The sequence below is a fragment of the Cupressus sempervirens genome, chromosome 2 (genome assembly GCF_028749045.1).
Source record: "Cupressus sempervirens isolate cs-2001-9-10 chromosome 2, ASM2874904v1, whole genome shotgun sequence".
NCBI lineage: Eukaryota > Viridiplantae > Streptophyta > Pinopsida > Cupressales > Cupressaceae > Cupressus > Cupressus sempervirens.
This window is the reverse complement of record NC_143119.1, coordinates 757735109-757755991: the sequence shown is the minus strand read 5'-3', so window position 1 is coordinate 757755991 and position 20883 is coordinate 757735109. Positions and strand designations below refer to the sequence as shown.

At 37.3% G+C, this 20883-nt stretch overlaps 1 protein-coding gene across 1 annotated transcript in view; it reads right to left on the bottom strand.

The window, feature by feature from the left end:
- Positions 1-20883, bottom strand: part of LOC149575635 (uncharacterized) — an 86571-nt gene that overhangs the window by 36955 nt on the left and 28733 nt on the right. Inside the window, exon 5 of the mRNA XM_089815401.1 lies at positions 7419-7498. Within this exon, the coding sequence (XP_089671527.1) occupies positions 7419-7498 (80 nt within the window). The remainder of the gene's footprint in view (positions 1-7418; positions 7499-20883) is intronic.

Sequence of the window (20883 nt, the reverse complement as noted above, 5' to 3'; positions counted from 1 at the left end):
CATCAAATGATCTTCTAATATAAATCTTCCATTTTCTTTCATCTTCTTAGCTAAGGCAATGAACTTAGCTAGCCTTTCGTTAACTTCTTCCATAGGAGGACAAGGTGTGTGCTTCCCCCTGAGTTCCGCTGACTTTGCCACGCCACTTGCCGCTTGTAGTATCCTTTCGTGATCCTTCTCAAATTCTTTCTCAAATCCAATAAAAGCATTGAGAGAGAAAAGGGTGCCCAAATGCTTCTTCTTGATAGCAACCTTCCCAAACTCATCCAACCTCGATCCAAAATCTGTTTCATTGACATCCTCTTCTCTGATATCTTCAAAATCAAGTGCCACCTCAACGTTGCTCATCATGGTTGAAATGGAAGTGTCGACGCTTGGGTTGTGATGTGCAACTACCTTTTGTATATCATTTTATTGTACCACCATTGGTATCGATTATTCGCCTCATTTTCAAGAAGGGTGTTTTGGGCATCATATCCTCTTTGTCTTTCTCAGTGTTTGCCCGCTTGGGATTCTTACTTGCACTACCATCCTCCATGCTCGTCACCCTATTACGGGATGGTAGAGTGGTGGACCAGAAGGCAAGAAGAACCAAGAGAATCAATCCTTAGACTAGAGAGAAAGACAGATGTCAGCTTAAGGACCCCTTGCAACTCTAAATGATTTGAAATTACCTGTACCTATAGCCAAGGGGGATTGTCCTTCCTTTAGTCTGTCCTTCATCTGTATCATGTCCATTGTAGCGATATTGGTGTCGGTTATTCTCTTCATTTTCGAGAAGGAAGTTTTGGGCATCATATCCTCTTTGTCTTTCTTAGTGTTTGCCCGCTTGGAATTCTTACTTGTACTAACATCCTCCATGCTCGTCGCCCTATTACAGGATGGTAGAGTGGTGGACCAGAAGGCAAGAAGAACCAAGCGGAGCAATCCTTAGACTAGAACAAAAGATGGATGTCAGCTTAAGCACCCCTTGCAACTCTAGAGGATGAAAATTCACCTTAACCAATAATCTTACAGCGACTTTTCGGAACCTAGGATATGACTTTCAAGAATTTCAAATCCCTTTGCAAATCAGAAATTTATCATGCAATTCACCTCCAAATAAAATTACCCAACCTAGGGCAAAAATCGCAGCCTCTTGAAAAAATCAGAATTTTATCTTCCACAAATTTCGGCTCCCACAAATTTCGCCTTCCACAAAATTCGCCAATCAAGAAGAGTGCAGATCTGCTCTTGCAAAATCACCAACACCTTGAAAAGGAGAAGTGAGAAGTGAGGAAGAAATGGGAGAGAGGCCTCCTCTTATACCCAACTTTCTTCTTGGACCCTAGGAGAAAGAAAAACAAATAATTAATGCAAAATTATGGCCCACAATTAAATACTTAACCAAAATTAATTTTTCCATGATGAAAATTAATTTTTAAAATTGCCAATTAGTTCTAAATTGCAAAAAGAAATTAAATGGTGCCTTGGAGATGTTAAATATTTCCATTTAATGAGGATTTAGTAATTAATACATCATTAAAATTGTATTTTGGCTAACCAAAAATCATTTTTCAATATTAAATTACCAATTTCATTAAAGGCAAAAAGATTTCAAGGCAGTTTTAATCTATTAAAGCCAATTTTTTGCAATTTTTCTCAAATCGATTTTGCTATGCCAATTATAAATTTTTTGACAAAAATAAAATAAAATTGCTTCTAGAGCCAAAAATCAATTTTTGCAATTTTATTTCACCATCACAAAAATTAATCCTTTTCACCAAAAATAATCAAGATTTTCCAAAAGACCAGATTTAACAAAATTTTCATTTTTTGAAAATTATCCAAATTTTCAAAAGAAAATGTCTAAGTACAAAATTTACAATTTTATCCTGCCAAGTGTTGCTCTTTTAAAATTTGCTCGACCTAAGGATGAAATTGGTGGCTCTGAAAAATCAAGTTGAAACTAGGTGAAAAAAAGCTACGCCTCTCCCTACTGGCCCTAAAGGTGCCAAGGCGTGAAATTCTCAAAATTGTTGGAAAATCCAAAAATTTACCGAGGCGATAAAAAAAAAAGTGGGTCCCCAAAATTTTGAGGCGATGGTGTGAAAACCTCACAACATAGTCCACACTGATTTATGTGGACCTATGCCAACACTTTCTCTAGAAGGATTCTCATACTACATAATCTTATTGATGATTTTTCTAGGAAAACCTGGATCTATTTTCTAAAGGTCAAAGAGTCAAATGAGGTTCTATTAAAATTTAAAGAGTTCAAAGCAATTGTGGAAAATCAAATGTCAAAAAGAATAAAAATTTTGAGATCAGACAATGCGGGTGAATATACCTCTGAAAATTTCAAAGACTTTTGTACCTCTGTTGGGATTAAGATGGAGTATACTGTACCTTATAATCCTCAACAGAATGGGGTGGCAAAAAGATAAAACAAAACCATTGTTGAAGTAGCAAAAGCCATGATGCATGATCAAAATTTACACTTCTTATTCTGGGCAGAGGCAACTAATACTGCTATATATATTCAAAACAGATGCCCACACTCAATCCTAGAAAACATAACTCCTGAAGAAGTCTTTATAGGAATTAAACCTGACCTAAGTCATCTCTAAATGTTTGGCTGCCCTGTTCACAATCACATACCTAAAGAAAAGAGAACCAAGTTAGAACCATCCCGGAAGAAAGGAATATTTGTTGGGTACAGTGAAAACACCAAAGGGTATAGAGTCTATATACCTAGGCAGTGTTCCGTTGAAATTAGCAGAGAAGTCAAATTTGAAGAAAACATTGCTTTAAAATTTTAAAACTATCCACTAGTACAGAAGATGAGCCCATCACAGAATTAGATGAAAATTTGCAAACTAAAAATCAGAGGGAGAACATATTAGGAGAAAATGAACTACTATCAGACACTGAAAATAGAGACATCTCTAATATCAAGAAAAGGCGAGCAAGGAAAATGATTGAAGAAAATAATGTTGGACCAAATGAAATCTCCAGAGTCCAAAAATAAATCTTGTTACACTGCACTAGTAACTGAGCTTACAAAATTTGAACCATCAAATGTTCAAGAAGACCTATCTTGTCAAGCATGGAAAGATGCTATGGTCGAAGAATACCAATCCATATTACAAAATGGTGTTTGGGATATTGTACCTAGGCCAATAGACAAATCAGTTGTTTCATCAAAGTGGTTATACAAAATCAAATATGCTTCAAACGGCAGTATTGAAAAAAAGCAAGATTTGTTGCTCGAGGTTTTTCCCAAAAGGAATGTATTGATTATGAGGAAACCTTTGCTCCAGTTGCTCGATACACTTCAATAAGGACAATTATTGCAATTGCAACATCCAAAGGATGGAAGATACATCAAATGGATGTCAAGACCGCATTTCTAAATGGTGTCATTAATGAAGAAGTATATATCGAATAACCTGAAGGTTTTGTTATAAAAGATAAGATTCTATATGTATGTAAACTAAAGAAAGCTCTTTATGGCCTCAAACAAGCACCACAAGCTTGGTATGAAAGGATAGATAGCTACTTCTCCAAACTAGGATACTCCAAAAATGAAGTTGATCCTAACATATATTTCAAAATATCTAATGGTGACATGTTAATACTTGTTTTATATGTTAATGACCTACTGATAACAGATGAAGATCACTTAATTGAAAGATGCAAACAAGATCTTATATCTGAATTTGAAATGAAGGATCTAGGCCTACTACACTATTTTTTGGGTCTAGAAGTATGTCAAAAGAAAGATCATATCTTTATAAATCAAGGGAAGTACACCATGACATCTTGACTAGATTTGGCATGATGGACAGCAAATCTCTAGCAACTTCAATGGAAACAAATCTACGCAAACTAAAAAAAAGGTGTGAATTTAGAGTCTATTGACCCCACTCTCTACAGATAGATCTTTGGATCGCTTATGTATCTAGTAAATACTAGGCTAGATATCTGCTATGCCACCAATGTTTTAAGTCATTTCATATGTGAACCAAACAAGATTCATTTGATGGTTGTTAATCATATCTTGAGATATCTACATGGCACTATTGGTCTTAATTTGAAGTACAAAAATGTTGAGATTAAACTTGAAGGATATACTGATTCTGATTGGGTTGGTTGTTCCATAAACTGCAAAAGTACTACAGGGTGTTGCTTCAGTCTTGGATCAGCAATGATATCCTCACTGAGTAGAGAACAACCAACAGTTGCCTTGAGTTCCACCAAAGTTGAATATATAGTAGCCTCCATGGGAGCTCACGGAGTAGTATGGCTGAGAAAGCTATTATTTGGATTCTTTGGAAAGCAACTAAGTCCCACAGTGATTCATTCTGATAAGAAGAGCTGCATCAAACTTTCTACTAATCCTATCTTCCACAATCGATCAAAGCAGATCGAGACTCCTTACTATTACATAAGAGCATGGTTGACTAAAATGTTATCAATCTGATTTATATCAGCACTAATGAGCAAAATGCTGACATTTTCACCAAGCCTCTTGCAAGGTTGAAAATAGAGTACTTCAAAGGTAAACTTCATATGACAAATTTGTAAATACATTTGTAAGTTAATATATTCATGAATAATTGAAAATTAGATAATTTGCAAACTTCTGTTATCAAAGGTGACGATCCTTCATATATGTAAGGTCACTATTGTAAGGTGACGACGTTATCAATAATTGATCTATCTCCTAACACCAAAATGTGTTGGAGCAAAGTGTTATCATGGTTCTTCAAGCCGGATTTTGCCGGACATCATGAAAATCAATTTGTTATGGTTCTTTGGGCCGGATCTTGCCGGACACCACCACACGTAAGGTGTTGTTTAATCTTGTATGTAAATTTCTTCAACTCCCTTCTTGTTAAAAAGGGAGTGTTGAGAATGTTAGCATTATAATAAATTAAAGCAAAATAATATATGCTAATGTTGATGAGAATCTAATTATGGAAGTTGATTTAATATGTTCACATATAATACATATATAATATAATCAACTTCTGTCTACAAAACAATTAATATCAATCAAGTCATAATCGGGTGTGTTAGTTCTGTTTAAAGAATACCGAATAGTATTGACTATCGGGTGAGTTTTGAAACGATATAGTTGAGACATGTCCACATAGGGTCATGACTCTACGTGGCATGAGCCACGTAGGGTCATGCCCCTACATGGCCATGCCTCAAGATATACTTATATGCCGTGCACCAAACTGCAGTTTGATATCAACTACAACTGGCAATATCGATCTCAGCAAGGAATACGAAATCACATATATAACAAGTCAAATCAGTATTAGAACAGTCTGATTGAAGGTTTGCATTCATAATCAGAGTTGCCTCAGTACAGTTTGAAGGGAGCTCTGCACATATCAGAATCATTGTTCATCAGTACAAAGAATATAAAAGAATTAAAGTAACTCAGATCAGAATTAAGACACAGAATTAAATACTGCTCTGTTTAGTGTAGCAGTCTGGAAATACAGTTTAGTTAGTCTCCACCAATAAAGATTCAATAAATAACAAATATGAGATCTTTCATTTTAAAAAGCTAATAAAAATTTCAAATAATAAAGAAACAATAGAAAAGTTTAAAGTTTTAAACATTGTTACTTAAATAATGTCCAAACAATAGAAACTAAAATTAAAGTGAGATTTTTAAAAAACCTTGAAATTTAAAATGTAATAAAAAATAATATGATCAATTTTAAATTGAATACAAAATGTATAATGTTAAAAACTATTTAACATTAAATCATAATTTTTTATTAACTATTAATAATTTCAAAATCGTAGAGATAAAAAATCAAAATCCTGAAATTTAATACTAATTATATTTAGAAAAATAAAATTAGAGTTCTATTGAAATAGTCTAATTATATTAAAAGATCAACGATACCAGAATATGCAAAAAGAATTTAAATTTGGAATATAAAAAATAAATGAAATAGAAATTGAAGTTGAATAAAACAAATAACTTACTAACAATAATAAATTTAAATCTAAGGAAAATTTTAGCTGTTGATAAATTATGAATCTATAGCTGCAAGTAATTTTAACTGGATTCTACCGAAGGAAGATTTTGTGAAATTGAATTTTAACTACCACTACCACCCCCTAATCCTGCCGCCCTCCTCTCCCTCCCCGCCCTGACCCTCCACTCTCTTTGTGCAAAATTAGTAGTGCCTCTTGATGCCTTTTCAGAGCTAGAGGTCCGTTTGTTCGAATACAGGTCATTCATCTTGAAGCCCTGTTTTGTGTTTCTTTTATATGGTATATGTCATTAGATCAAAGGTTAGGGATGGCTATGTAGTTTTGATATAAGGCCTTCATCTTTAGTCCCTGTTTTATGCGTTTTTCTAAAGTTCTATTGTATATAGCATCAATTCAACCATGCATTTTGTGCAGTGTAGCTCCTTTGACATTAGTTTAACTATTGCACCTTTCTGTTGTATGTTTTTTAGTTATTTGAAGAGTGGGCTCTTATTTATTTGAAGAGTGGGCTCTTATTTAACCTGCATTAATTGATCCCAAAAAAATCTGGAAAAAAAGATAAGCTTGTAAAATCTAATAATTAATGCATAGCTAGAGGTCAGAATAAAAATATGCTGCCACTTGACAAAGACACAGAACAGGGGAAAAACACAACAGCAGCCAAATGCAGTTAAGTTTGAATGGCACCCAACAAAAGGCAGCAGCAGCAGTAGAGAAATTCTGGCATAAAGCAGAAATGGCACCCAGCACCCTAGTCCAGTACAATCAAACACCAGCAAAGCGCCCCAAAATTCAAATAACAGATTTTCAAACCACGTAGCAGTAAATCTTATGACCAGAAAAATCTTAAATAATAACTATTTTTTCATATTTTTGAATAGTAAGCCCTAACAGAATCACCAGCGGATGCAAATCACTTATTTTTCAAAAATTTTAAATGATATCTAAAAAATGAATATAATATCTAAAAGTACAGAACATACTGCCCAAGTGATTCATAACCAACCAACATATACAGAGTTAGACAGGCAGCATGATGCTCCAAAGTAACCTAATTTGAAATTTCCATTAGCTACATGCCCTCTACAACTTTGACAGGTTTTATTCCTGTCTGATCTCTCTCCCCCTCCCATTTTAAGTTCAGTTTCTAAATCATCAGATCTTGTGAAGCTTCTAGAAATCCTTGTACCAGATAGATTGCTACTTCACTCTTTATATGGAGGAAGAGACGACAGCCTGCACTCCTCAAAATGGGACAAAGCATGAATCTTCAAAAACAGATGTCAAATTCCTTAATATTTTACTAAAATTCTTTATTATCAATGATAAGACCCAAATTCTCAATTTACAGATTGCAAAAGTACTAGCAAATATATGCATGCATTGTATCAAAGCAAAAAATAAGTTACCTTGTAGGCTCTGGGCCAACTGCCTCACAAAGTTCATACAATTGATTTGCCACCATATAACGAACTCGCCAAGACTTATCCTGTTAAACCAATAATAATATTATAATGGATGAATAATATTTCTTAAGAGTTTGAACACAATGGGAATCGTTTTCAAAATTTTGAAGTTAAATCACTTTATATCTGAAAGGCCATTCTATAAGCAATAAAGAGCACAAGTAAAATGCATTATTAGCCAAATCAAATCTATGGAGGAAAGCCACACAAATAGCATCTAAATTTAGATGAAAAAATATCTGACTGTACTATCAGTCCCAAAAAATCAATTGGAAAAATTTAAAACAGATTTTTAGTTTCCAGCACAGCATTAACCCATGAACCCCCCAATAACATGAAGATATGCTCCTGTTACAATTACTTGTGCCTTTAAACTTTAAAGATTCAATATGTATGTAACTTACATGTGACGTAAAGTTGTATTTAAGTTTCTGTTAAATGTCTTCTTTTTATTAACAACATTTAGAGTGAGAGAACTTCCCCAATTCATATTACGGGATCAATGTTACCCAAAGAAGTGTCCCCAGTTTATTTTCAGGCATACCTGTCCTGAAAACATCCCAGGGACGGTGGATTTTGACTTTTGACTTATGGAGAAAATTTAATTTTGACTCTCAAAATAACACAAATTTGAGTTCTGCTAATACTTATATTTTTAAGATTCTATTATGTATAAGTGCATGCATTACCTATGTTTCATATCAATATTTTAAATTTCTTTACACATTTTAATTTTTCCTCCTGTTATATATCTGTTCCCTTTGCTGTCCCATAGCCATGCCAAAATTGGCCACAAAAATATCATCCCCAAAACTCATCCACTCATCTCCACTCTTGCCCATCCCAGAAACTTGGGGTAACCTTGTAGCCTTGTAGGTAAGTAGATTTTATGACAAATGAAATCAAGAATACGTCATGAAGTTAATGAATTGCTGAGGATGCAATCTGTCATTGAAAGGGAAATGAAGCAATAGATTGACTTCATACATTTGTACCACCAATCATATCTGATCCCCAACAAAAATATTATGATAGTTATTCGTTTATAAGTCATCAATGAGACTTTTAACATGATTACAAATGACATTATGCATTTTTAGATTTTTAGAAAATAGAAGTAAACATCAAAATATGAATCTATTCAAGTGCCAGTATTTATGATAGCATTCACAAAATATCAAATAGATTAACTGACAGAAGAATCTGGCTGAAGAAATCATTTGCATAGTTTACCTCTTATACCTAAATTAAATATTTTCTCCCAGAACAGCTGAATCCAGGTTCAGTTTGCCTTTGGTTGTCAACAGGGTTCACACAAACGCAGATAGGTTTTGCCTAAGAAAACCCAGATACCCAGCCACCCAGAAACACAAAATTTTGCGATTTTAATGTTTTGTTGACATTTGGTTTGAATTCAACACCTCAGTAGCTAAAACTGACAATTCAAACACTTCAACAAGCAAAAGAACCCTATTTTTGCTCATTTCTTTTGCAAATAGAAAATTTGTTCCTACAGGCTGGGAGAATATTAACTTGCTGCACCCTCATTCCTAGCAATTGCAACCCTCCATTTGTTGTAAGAGATGATGTTTTTTTCTCTTTTTCCAATTTTGTATTGCATAAATGAAACAAATCATTTGTTTAGTTGATCCATTCATCTATTTTGTATTAAATGTATTCAAAACAATCTTGCCAGTAGAAATTAGACTCTGAACAAGTTCCACCTCCACAAGTCAACAACCAAAATTCAAAACAGATCTAGATTCTCCTCTATGGAAACATGTTGATATGACACAGCCAGTTCCAAGAGGTGGGGGATACATTTGGAAATGCAATGGATGTGATAAAAAATTATCTAGTTCGTATTTTTTAGTTAGATTCAGTGTTACCAGGAGACGCATCTCCCCCTCTCTGAGACGCATCTTGGAGATGAAGACACATATCCAAGACTAGAGAATTTTCCAGAGACTTTGAAAAGAGAGAGAGACTTCATGATGGAGTCTCTGAAAGTCCCCGCGTCTCCAAACCAAAAAAAAGGAGTCTCCCGTGCATCTCTGCCTCAAAAATTAATTTAAAACATAGGATTATCATCATACTAGATACTAGATAGATTCTGATTTTTATTTACAGTTCAGTTTTTTGCTTGCATATCAGCAATTTAGCATCAAACTATATATTTTTGGATTTCAAATTTCAATATGTAATGAATCTAATGATAATCTCCGCCATTATTAATATGATACAATGATGATCATATGCGACATTCAGAAATCATATATGACTATGAAGGTTTGAAACATTGCCTTGGAAAAGATAGTGTACCTACCAAAAGAGTGTTAAAATAGATTATGGAGCAGAGAGAAGCAAATGAGCAAGGAGTACCTAGATTAAATCAGCCTGTTCCAAAAACATCAAAGAGAATGCAGCCCCCATCTAATTGTGCTATTACGGTAGAAAACCACCCATTTTTTAGCACAACTGATGTCGAAAGTGAACAATCCACTATACACAAAAGACCAAAGGGACCCTTGGAAACTGCATTTCAAAATGTGAGTCAAGAAATTGTTGACCAACACGTAACAAGCTGTATTTATGCAAATGCGTCGTTTTTCAATGTTGTTTGCTTCACATATTGAAAAGAGATGTTGAAAAGAGTTAATGGATCTCCACAAGGGTACAAGGGTCCAGGTTAAGAGAAGGTGTGTGGCACTGTGTTGGGAAGAGTGGTTAAGCGTGTTGAAGATGCATTGGAGCCCATAACGGATTCATGGATTTTAGAGAGGTGTGTCCACTGTTTTGAAGGGGCAATGTGTTTGAAAGTCATGCATTGTGAGAGGTAGGTAAAAGATGGACAGTCTGTTCCTGAAATTCTCATCTCTCTCATTAGGACAATGGGACACCATAACATTGTTCAAGTTATAACAAACAAAGAAAAGAATTGTAGGAGCTACTGGGTAGTCAGCTGAGGAAAGATATCAACATATCTTTTGGACACCTTGTGCAGTTCACTCGCCAAATTTTATACAACGAAAGATTGGAAATAAAATTAAATGAATCAAAGATAGGTATGCAAAGGCCAAGGAAATCTAAATCTTCAACATCAAACACCCCATGTCTCAAAGAAATTTTAGATCATTTTCTAAACTGGAGCTATAAATGGTAAGAGAAATGATATAATGTTTTACTTTACATTTTCTAATTTTCATTATTTAATTTTAAATTGTAATAAATTATTTTTTACTGTTTGTTCTTATAGTTTAATCATTTTGTCTTTCATTTCTATATAGGCTGTGAAGACCCATTTTGCCTCCAACACAATCATTTTGAGTCGGCTTGTGAAATTTAAAGAGGCACTTTCTAACATAATGATTAGCCAAAATGGTCTATATGGAAGCAAATAAAGATTTTTTGGTTTTTCAAAGCCATTTTTGCAAATAAAGATTTTTTCAGCAATGCCAACCTAGGATAAACACAATTTCATGTTGCTTTCTTCTGAAACTCAATTGATTTTATCTCTGTTTGAAGGATCTATCATGTTGTATAAAAAAGTGTTTTCTCTACAAAATCACCTGCAAATGGCTCCAATCTTTCCTTGCAACTCTCTCTAGATTGTTTTCCTACAAATAACAGCTTGTATTCTTGCTACTCTGGCACAAACGACATTTCCATGATCATTTTCTGCTCTCATAAGGCTGCAACATGAGTTCTAGCTTGTATCCCTGCAGAGGCAGACATATTTCAAGTTCTGGAGGGAAAATCTGTCATGCATTTTTTCTAAATACCCCGGTCTTTTGGTTTCCAATTCCCACAGTATTTCATGATTTGCAGAGCAATTATCCAAGGGTTTTTTCTTGGCCAGTGATTCAATTTCTTAGTATTTGCAAACCTTCTCTTAAGACGACTAGGGTTTTCCAAAAATCCATTGATTTTTCAATCAAATTTACTTTTAGCCTACATATTCCATAAAGATTTTTTGAGAAGATATCTGGGTCTTTGTCATAATTTTTTGTGTCTGCAACTCGAGATTTGTGCTAAACCTACTGTACTTGAATTTGCCTTTGTACATGAGGATCTGTACCTTGGTTCTACACTCTATTTTTGTTGCCTCTTCAGTGTTTCTCACTTTTTGTACATTGGAAAATGTGCAGATGGCATCTTTGACCAACATAATGTTAGAAGGTAATCAGCAATTAAACAACAAAAATTATAATATGTGGAAGCAGCGGATGATGACTATCTTTGAGTACTCCTTTGATGAGTTCGTTTTCGGTTCAGTCTCAGAGTCATTTGTTATCTGCCTATGTTTTGCTTCTCTGACATTGTGTGCTCAAAATAATGCCCGTTGTCAGCTCTTCTGCCTTTCTTTTTTAAGCTTGTGTGCTTCCTACCTGGCTTTGTCTCTTCTTGACACACCCAGAGTCTTTGCTTATGACTTGTCACGTCTGCTGCCTGTGGGTCTTTGTGTCACTTTGATATTGCCGAAAGTCCTCATCATGTCTAGCGGTGATCATAAGTTTGTGATGTTGGAATTGTGAGTTCTCTTCGACATTCATTTTCTGGCATATAATTTAATTAATAACAGACCGTTCATATTTGTCGTTTCATTTTGTTTTTTCAATTTGTTCTAGCTTCATAATTATGATGACTTATTGTCATCAGTGTATTATTTAATTTTGGTAATATTTTCCATGTCACTGCCTTTGCACCATGCATGTGTTGTATTCATGCTGGAAACTCTTTGTTATTTTTGTCATGGCATGTGTGTTGACACTTAGACTGGCCTCTTTGAGTCATCTTGAGTCATGGTTGCGTTTATTCTCCTCCAATTGTATATTCTTTTTTGGGTATCTCAAGTCGTGTACAATCCAAAACAGGCAAAACAAGTCGTGTACCCGGATCCCCGTACAGAGAAGCAAAGGGTATGCGAAGCAAAAGAAGAAATCAAGAAGGCCATGAAAGGAAGGAAGGATACACATGTGGCCGCAAGTACCTCCAAGCAAACAGAGGTTGAAAACAACATACTGCGACAAATGTTACAAACAGAGGTGCCAGTCAACATACAAGACCTCCTCCAAACTGTGCCTCAACTAAAGATGGCACTATCAAATACCAGTGCCAGACAACCAAGTACCACTTCTTAAACCAGTCCAGCACAACAAACCTACGTTCCAGGAGGGTTGGCAATGGACCCCATGCTACTAGTAATAAACAATGGCCAACACCCAGTTGCAGTTGACATGGAGATTCTAGGAACTATTCTGATGGATACCATAGTTGACGGTGAGTTGGGAGTAAATATCTTGCCGAAGGAGACAAGGAAAAAGGTTGGGAAGCCCAACCCTATGGCCCCCCACCTTCAACCTACTTGGTGCAGATCAGCAGGGAAAAAACCCCTCAAGACACTCATGGACTTTGTCGTGATCCAGTTGAAGAAGGGGTATGACGCCATTCTCAACAAAGGATGGCTAGTGACAGTGAATGCAAATCACAATTAGAAGAAGAATATCCTATCGATGGAAAGTGGCAGAGAGAAGATCGTTATTGACCTTTGTACACAAATGATGAGCGAGTCAGACATAGAGCATGGCAGGACAGAGGAAGCAAGAAACCAGATGGAGCCCAACAACAAGGGCATATTGGAACTGGAAGAATGCTCAAGGGATGATGTAAGTTCAATGTGAGGATGATGTAAGTTAACTCTTCCATTGCTGCAAATGGAGGACAATGAACTTTTTCATAGCTATATGCTAGTGGTAGAGGAATTTGACCAAGGTGTTGAGAAGGATGTGTTTCTGCTAGAATTCGGAGAATATAAAGGGGAAGTTTGGGTAAATGAAAGTCTCCCTCACAAATTTGATGTCAAAGGCCAATCAAGTATGAGGAACCATCAATACAGGTTACTAATCTAGGCGACACGAAGAACCTGCGCAATCTATCGGTTGGTGATGATTGGGATCATGTATTTGAAGCGACAATATTTAAAATCTCCACAAAATATAAAGATAAGTCCGCTTGGACTTACAAGGATCTAAAGGGCATACCGCTAGACATATGTGTACACCACATACCTCTAGTACTGGGAAGCGTACCTGTACAGAAAAGACCATACAAAATGAATAAAAATTATGCTGCCAAGGTGGGTGAAGAGATCCAAAGTATGCTCAAGGCAAGGATCATATTCAAGGTCCAATCAAGTTAATGGGTCTCGCCCATTGTAATATCATTAAAAAAGGACGCAAACCAAATCCGAATCTATGTCGATTTTCAGTGCTTGAACATGATCACTATAAAGGATCCCTCCTCGATCTTGTTAACAAACACATTATTAGAAGAGATTGCTAGGCACAAAATGTATTCATTTATGGACAGGTTTTCTGGTTATAACCAGATATCGATTGCAAATGATGAAAACTACATTCGTGGTAGAAGACGAAGTCTACGCGTATAACCGGATGCCCTTCAGATTGTGCAACGCTCCATCAACCTTCCAGAGAATAATTCTCCATATCTTTGACAAAAGATCTGTGGGGAACTTTCTAGCATTTCTAGACGATTGATTTATTTTCTACGGGCAAGATACTCATTTAGCAATAGTGGGCGAGTGTATGGAAAGGTGTCAATGGGCCAAGCTAGCAATTACCCCGAAGAGGTGTTGATTCATGGTCCCTTGGGGCAAGCTGTTGGGGCACATCGTGTGCATGATAGGAAAAAAAAGATCCATATAAGGTACGCGTGATAGTTGAAATGGAGGCTCCGACTGACGTGAGCAAAGTTAAATCCTTCCTTGGGCATATCAGCTATTACAGACGATTCATAAAGAATATCGCCCAAGTTTCCTTTCCTCTCGACAAATTGACAAGAAAAGGGAAAACCCTATTTTTGGGGTACTGTGTAGGAGACTTCTTTTAAGGAGTTGAAGACCCGATTGCTAGGAGCACCGATCTTGGCATGTCCAAACAAGGACAAAGAATTTCACATGTATGCAAATGCATTGAATTTTGCAATTGGTGCAACTCTTGCACAAACAAGCGATCACGACCTGGATCATCTTATCTATTTCGCAAGCATGTTGTTGTACAAGGCTAAGAAGAACTACAGCACAGGGAAGCGAGAAGGCCTAGGAATGGTATACGCAATACAAAAGTTCAGACACTACTTGTTGGCCACACCATTCACATTTGACGTGGACCACCAGGCATTGATGTACTTGGTGAACAAACATATTATACAAGGCAAGGTAAACAGATGGTTGCTACTACTATAGGAATTTACTTGCACCATTGACATAAGGCCGAGGAAGAGCCATCTCATCACGGACTAACTCTCTTGAATTAAGTCGGGCAGAAGGTATCAATGTGTAATGTCCCCACTAATTAGGTTTAGATTGGAACATTATTACCTGCAAAAATAAATGTTAGATTTGAATATTAACAAGTTTAAATATATTCTTCTACCCCTTATTTTGGTCATCATCTCATTCTCATCTAGCCATTTATATAGGGTTACTCATCTCTCGCACTAGCGCGATAGCTATTTATATGAGGATCTCACTTCCTACATTGGCACTATAATATTCATTACTCATTTAGCCATTTATACATGGGGTATAGTTACTTCTCACACTAGCACCATAGGCCATTTATATGAGAGGACACATCTCATGCATTGGCACTATGATATTTTTTGTGAATTCCAACCTAGCCATTTATATAGAGACAATCCCCCAACACCTATACTAGCACAAAGCCATTTATATAGAGATGTGTGATGTCCTTATGTTGACACTATTATTCTCCTAATCATTTCGTTAAGACAATAATTAGACCCAATAATTAAATTATATTTCGATATACCATTCCTAGAGTACCTTGCCAATATGTTTATTTATCACTATATATATATATATATATATATATATATATATATAATCATGTATTTGACATCTTAATATCAATGTAATGTAGATTTGATAATAATATAAGAAAACATTACTTTACTAACATAACAATAATGAAATAAAACACAACATATTTGTGTACACATGATTCCCACCGGTTTCGTGTAATACCATCCTATTCCATTGGTAGGGTCTAATGCCTTCACTTGAGACCTTATTAAACTATATGTCCCATCAGCAATGTCTAAAGTCTGCAACTCCACGTCAACCCTTTGTTAAATGTTCGTACTCTGGGGTGATTGCAATGCAGTCCTTCCCAAGTGGCTATGCTAATGGCGTCCTTCATTGTCCTTCCTTTTACTTTGTGTGTCCACCTTCCATCCTGCCCTTGATTCCTCCAATGTCTTTGACTATTAATATGTGGTGGAACTGCCACCTCGCGACCCCTTGTCTATGGGTAGCGAATATATATATTATGTTTAGTCATATAAATATTTATTCTATAGTTAATTCAATAATTTCATTATTTGATCTTTTAATGACTATTATTATTTTATATTAATATACCAATGTATTAGGATTGAATGTCTCCTTTTGAATATATATCATTTGAATAGTATAAATAAATCTAATATTGTTATTAATTGCTATAGGAAATCAAAGTAATGGTTAGAATATATATCTGTTTACATGTAAAGTAATGGATGTTTCATATGTTTATAGATGTTGCATGTCAATAGGGGGTTATTACACAATGATGACTTCCCTAATACACATCTATTTCGCATTGCCATCCTTCCTGAGTGGTACAAAAGTATTGGGGAATATATGTCGACTTCACAATTTTTGAGGGAGATGTCGGCAGGAGAGCAACAAAAGCTTGTGCTAAAAGTAGAACATTCCAATTGATTAACGGACTCCTATACAAAATGGGCCCAGACCAAGTACTACAAAGGTGCGTGATGGAAGAGGAAGTGCACAATGTCTTCTGGGAAGCACATTACGGTCCAACAAGGGGACATATGGGACAAGACACAACAACATAGAAAGTCCTAGCAGGACTATGGTGGCCTACACTATATAGTGTTGCCAGGGCATGGGTGATCAGTTCTGACACTAGCCAACGAGCGAGCAAACCACTAGAACAAGATTGTATGCCACTTTACCCCACACCAAGCCCAAGAACTGTTTGAACAATGGGGCTTGGACTTTGTTGGACCACTAAACGTGAGCAGGACTGGAAGATGTCAGTATGTGGTCGTAGCAACAGAGTATCTCACTAAATGTGTGGAAGCGTGGGCATTACCAGACAACTCGGCCATAAGTATGACAATTTATTTACGAGCAAATCATCACATGTTATGGCATCCTTATCCAATTGACTAGTGATAGGGGAGGTCACTTTGTAAATCATGTCACCCGACTACTTACAACTAAATTTAAAATCTTACCCTCTCTCAAGTTTGTACTACCTGTGAATTAATGGCCAAGCAAAGCAACAAATAAGATTCTTGTATCAATAATTTTCAAGTCGTGCAAGGTAGAGTAGGTCAACTAGGAAGAAAAGTTGTCATCAGCAATATGGGCTTACCGAACAAGTTATAAGGTGACAACTGGACAAATGCCATTCCAATTCATGTTCGGACAACAAGCGATAGTTCTGGCAGAGTTTGTGGTTCCGAGCCTCTGGATAGCAATCGAGAATAGACTTGGCGATATAGAAAGCCTTTGGGAAACGTTATAAAATTTGAACAAGTTGGATGAGCAAAGACAAATGGTGCAATGGGCAACAGAAGTGGCACAAACTCATTGTTAAAGCATGGCACGATAAACATTTGAAGTAGACAAGATTTCAACCGGGACAATCAATGCTCAAGTACAATGGTTATAACGAGATTTAACCTGGTAAGTTCACATTGAAATGGTTGGGACCATACAAAATTCAAGATGTTGGTGATAATGGGTCAATCAAGTTGTGGACTCTCGATGGACACAAGATAACGGACCAAATTAATGGTTTGAGGTTAAAGATTTAACATCAAAGACATGAGGACCCGACAAGTCTAAATGATTTAGACTTGGAACAATTTTTTTTAAATAGAAAAAAAATATAAATAAATAGAGAAAGAGACTGTATGGGCACACGGAAGTCACTGTACGGCCTCTAGAAACTAATTTCGGAGGGTTGACAACACAAACACGAGGAACTCGCATGGCCGTACGGCCATATACAACTTGACTACCATGTGAAACATTGCCACGTCGTATGGGATCAAACTCAATGGGATGGCCAATATCTCCGTGCATGAAGAGTAAGTTGCAAGTCAAAGTCAAATCGAAGCCCTTATGTGTCATTGCCACACATAAAGCACCATGAAAATGACATACGGCAGTAGGGACCACTGAAATCCTAAAGGAAGCAAAGCATGCCACCGCAAGGTTGTACGGCAAACAAGTTTTCCAACACATAAAGCACCGTGACCAGATGGCATACGGCAGTAGGGACCACTAAAATCCTAAAGGAAGCAAAGCATTGCACTGCAAGGTCGTAAGTCACACAAGTTTGCCAACACATGAATAAATGAGGGATTTCACTGTAATACACTCGCAATAAAACCTACGACCACCAAAGCACTTGACAGATTTGAAGATCACGACACTCTCCACACATAGCAAGGGTTACGCATGGGTAGTTAATCGATACCAAACGATAGCAACAGGGACTATAAGTTTGGACTCCTACAACCATATAGGCGGAAAACATAAATACAACACCATACGACTTAAGCAGCTCCATTACAAACACTCGAGGGGAAACTGGAGAGACACCGTAACTAGTGCATGGGAACATTAAATCGCACACAGGCACCACAGCAAGAAGATTCAAGGCAAGCTCACAACCTCATTACAGCCAATGAATGAAGTGATATGCATCACTATGAGGCTATTGTTGGAAAACCAAAGTCATGTGATTGAAAGCCATTACATCAAGCGGAGAAGAACAGTGAGCGAAGAGGATCTCATCAAGCAAGGGTGAGCAAACATTGGAGGGTTGCAAACACCAAGACGAAGGAAATATTTGGATGTCAAGTTTAAAATGGCATTAGAAGGGAAGGCACGAAATCACAAGGCAAAGTCGTCATAGGAATGAAATCAATTTAGAGGCACACGATAAGAGTTGCGCACCTAGCTAAGGGGTTGCAACCGTACAGGGAGGGCTAAGCCCTAACCGTTTCTTGCATCAACAACAAAGGGCGAAACAATTATGCAGGAAACTGGGAAAAGGAATTGGAATGGCATCAGCAAGTTCTCAGAGAGAGTTTGTCACGATCTAGACCATCACTTTTGAAGTCCTGAACGGTTTGGGTTGTAGAAGATGGTGGTTTAAGAGTGATAATAATCCAAATAATCTACTTGTCAAAGATAACTTACGGAGAGCACAAGTGCAATGGGTTATTCAAGTGTCCATCTATTCTATTAAGGATTTTGAAGGTCTGTTGAGGGCGATAACTGAATCCTCTGACAAATTTTCAAAGAAGAGCATAGTAACATATATAAACCACTTGGTAACAATTTCCTTCACAACGCTAGAATTCCAAAGGGTGTTCAAGTTGCCAACAAAGGGGGTCAAGCTTAATTTGAAGCCCCAAAAAATGACCCACGAGAAAAAAGATTTTCATATTAGTTTGGTTGCAAAGAGGACCTCACTACTACAGAGGAGTCCCTTCAAAGGTTGTCCCACAACAAAGGAATCAAGAAGACGTTCATCCAAGAAGGCCATTGGAGGTGTCTCATGGATGTCGTAAATAGCCGACTGACAAGTTCCAACCGCGCCTCTAATATCTCCTTTCACAGGTCTCTTTGATGAACCACCTACTAAGCAGCATGATGTATGATTAGGCTACCAGATTGGCAAAGCGGATGTATGAGTTTATGAATCTCCAGCATAGGACTTTCTATATGCCACATTACGCCATAAGATTATTGTTGGATGCCATGGTGGAACGAATACTGCATAACCTTCTGCCAAAAGAGATTCGGATACGACAATTGGCACCTAGTGATCCTCCTATTATGAGAGGGCAGTACTTAGACACGCCTGGTAGCAAAAAGTAGGACCAAGACAAAAAGGAGCTCGATAGGAACTAGGTCCAAGCTTGGAACATAGGGACACTAATCGCTGCCACCAGGATACTTTTGAGAGTAAGAGTGTCATAGCTAGCAGTCGACATGATGAGGAGGTAGTGTTGGAGTCCCAGTCATTATTTGCACGACCGATGCTGTCTTCCGTGACACACTTGACACCTGTTGCCTAGATGTTGTCTTCCGTGACACACTTGACACCTGTTGCCAGTACTATCCTCGTTCCAACATTTGGCCAAGTTAAGGCCCTCGTGATTATGACTCCACCAGTAGTGATTCAGCCTGTAGTGACCATGGAGAGACCCCAAGAGGTACTACCTATCATGGAGGAAGCTCTAGTAGTAGCACCTATCATGGAGGAAGCTCCAGTAGTAGCACCTAAAATAACTTTAGGAGGAGTTACAGAGTCACGCCAGTCACCATCCAAAGCGATGATTGAAATGGTTGAGGTGATGGAGACTCAGGAGATAGGCGATAGCATGTCACAGAAATCCCAAGTCAGACTTGATATAGTGGGGTTGAATGTTGTAGTAATAGTTGATATAGCATTATTGGTTGACCTGGTGGATATGGCTGAACAGATCAAAGAGCCTTTCACACAGAGAAAGGGACACATACCCCCACAGTGGGGTGTGCTAGTGATTATTTGTTGTGATGGTTTTAGATTGTATCACTAACTTGAGGTGCTTCTATCTAGTCTCTCATACGCAAGGACCTCCATTCCGATAAGATGAGGTTGGATAGTGCAGCACCAAGCGTTCTGATAGTGAAGTTGGAGGGCACCAGAGGTGGTGAACAAATGACCCCTACAGGGTGTAATTAACGTCGCTCAGGAGGGATGCCTTCCAAGTGAGGCACTAGTTGAGGTTGGGGTACAAATGACAGAAGAAGAGGAAGAGCCAGCACATGATACATTGGACGAAGATCTTCAGAGATATATTGGCAATCTTATTGTTGTGGTGGATAGAGGCAAGCACATTGTGTAGGGTGCGTTTGTGGCATGGCATGAAGTGGAGGCTAGGTAGAGCTAAGGTATATGCAGAGCAATCTAGGGAGGAGATGGCTACCCAGCTAGCCATTCAGCAAGCGACTTGGGCACAGGAGCACGCAACACTTATAGCATAGTTAGAGGCAAACACACAAGGTAAGGAGATTGGTAGAGACAAAGCTAGCAGGAAGTGTCTGGTAGAGGCACAATTGGCAGTAGTTACACAGGAGAAGTGTCTGGCAGAAACACAGGTGGCAGCAGTTACACAGGAGAAGTTCATAGAAGGGACCCAGTTAGCCGAAGCCAAGGAAGCATCTGACAAAAAGGAGGCTGAACTGCAGGATGTTGCCCTCATATTAAAGTAAGTAGTCAAGGCAAAC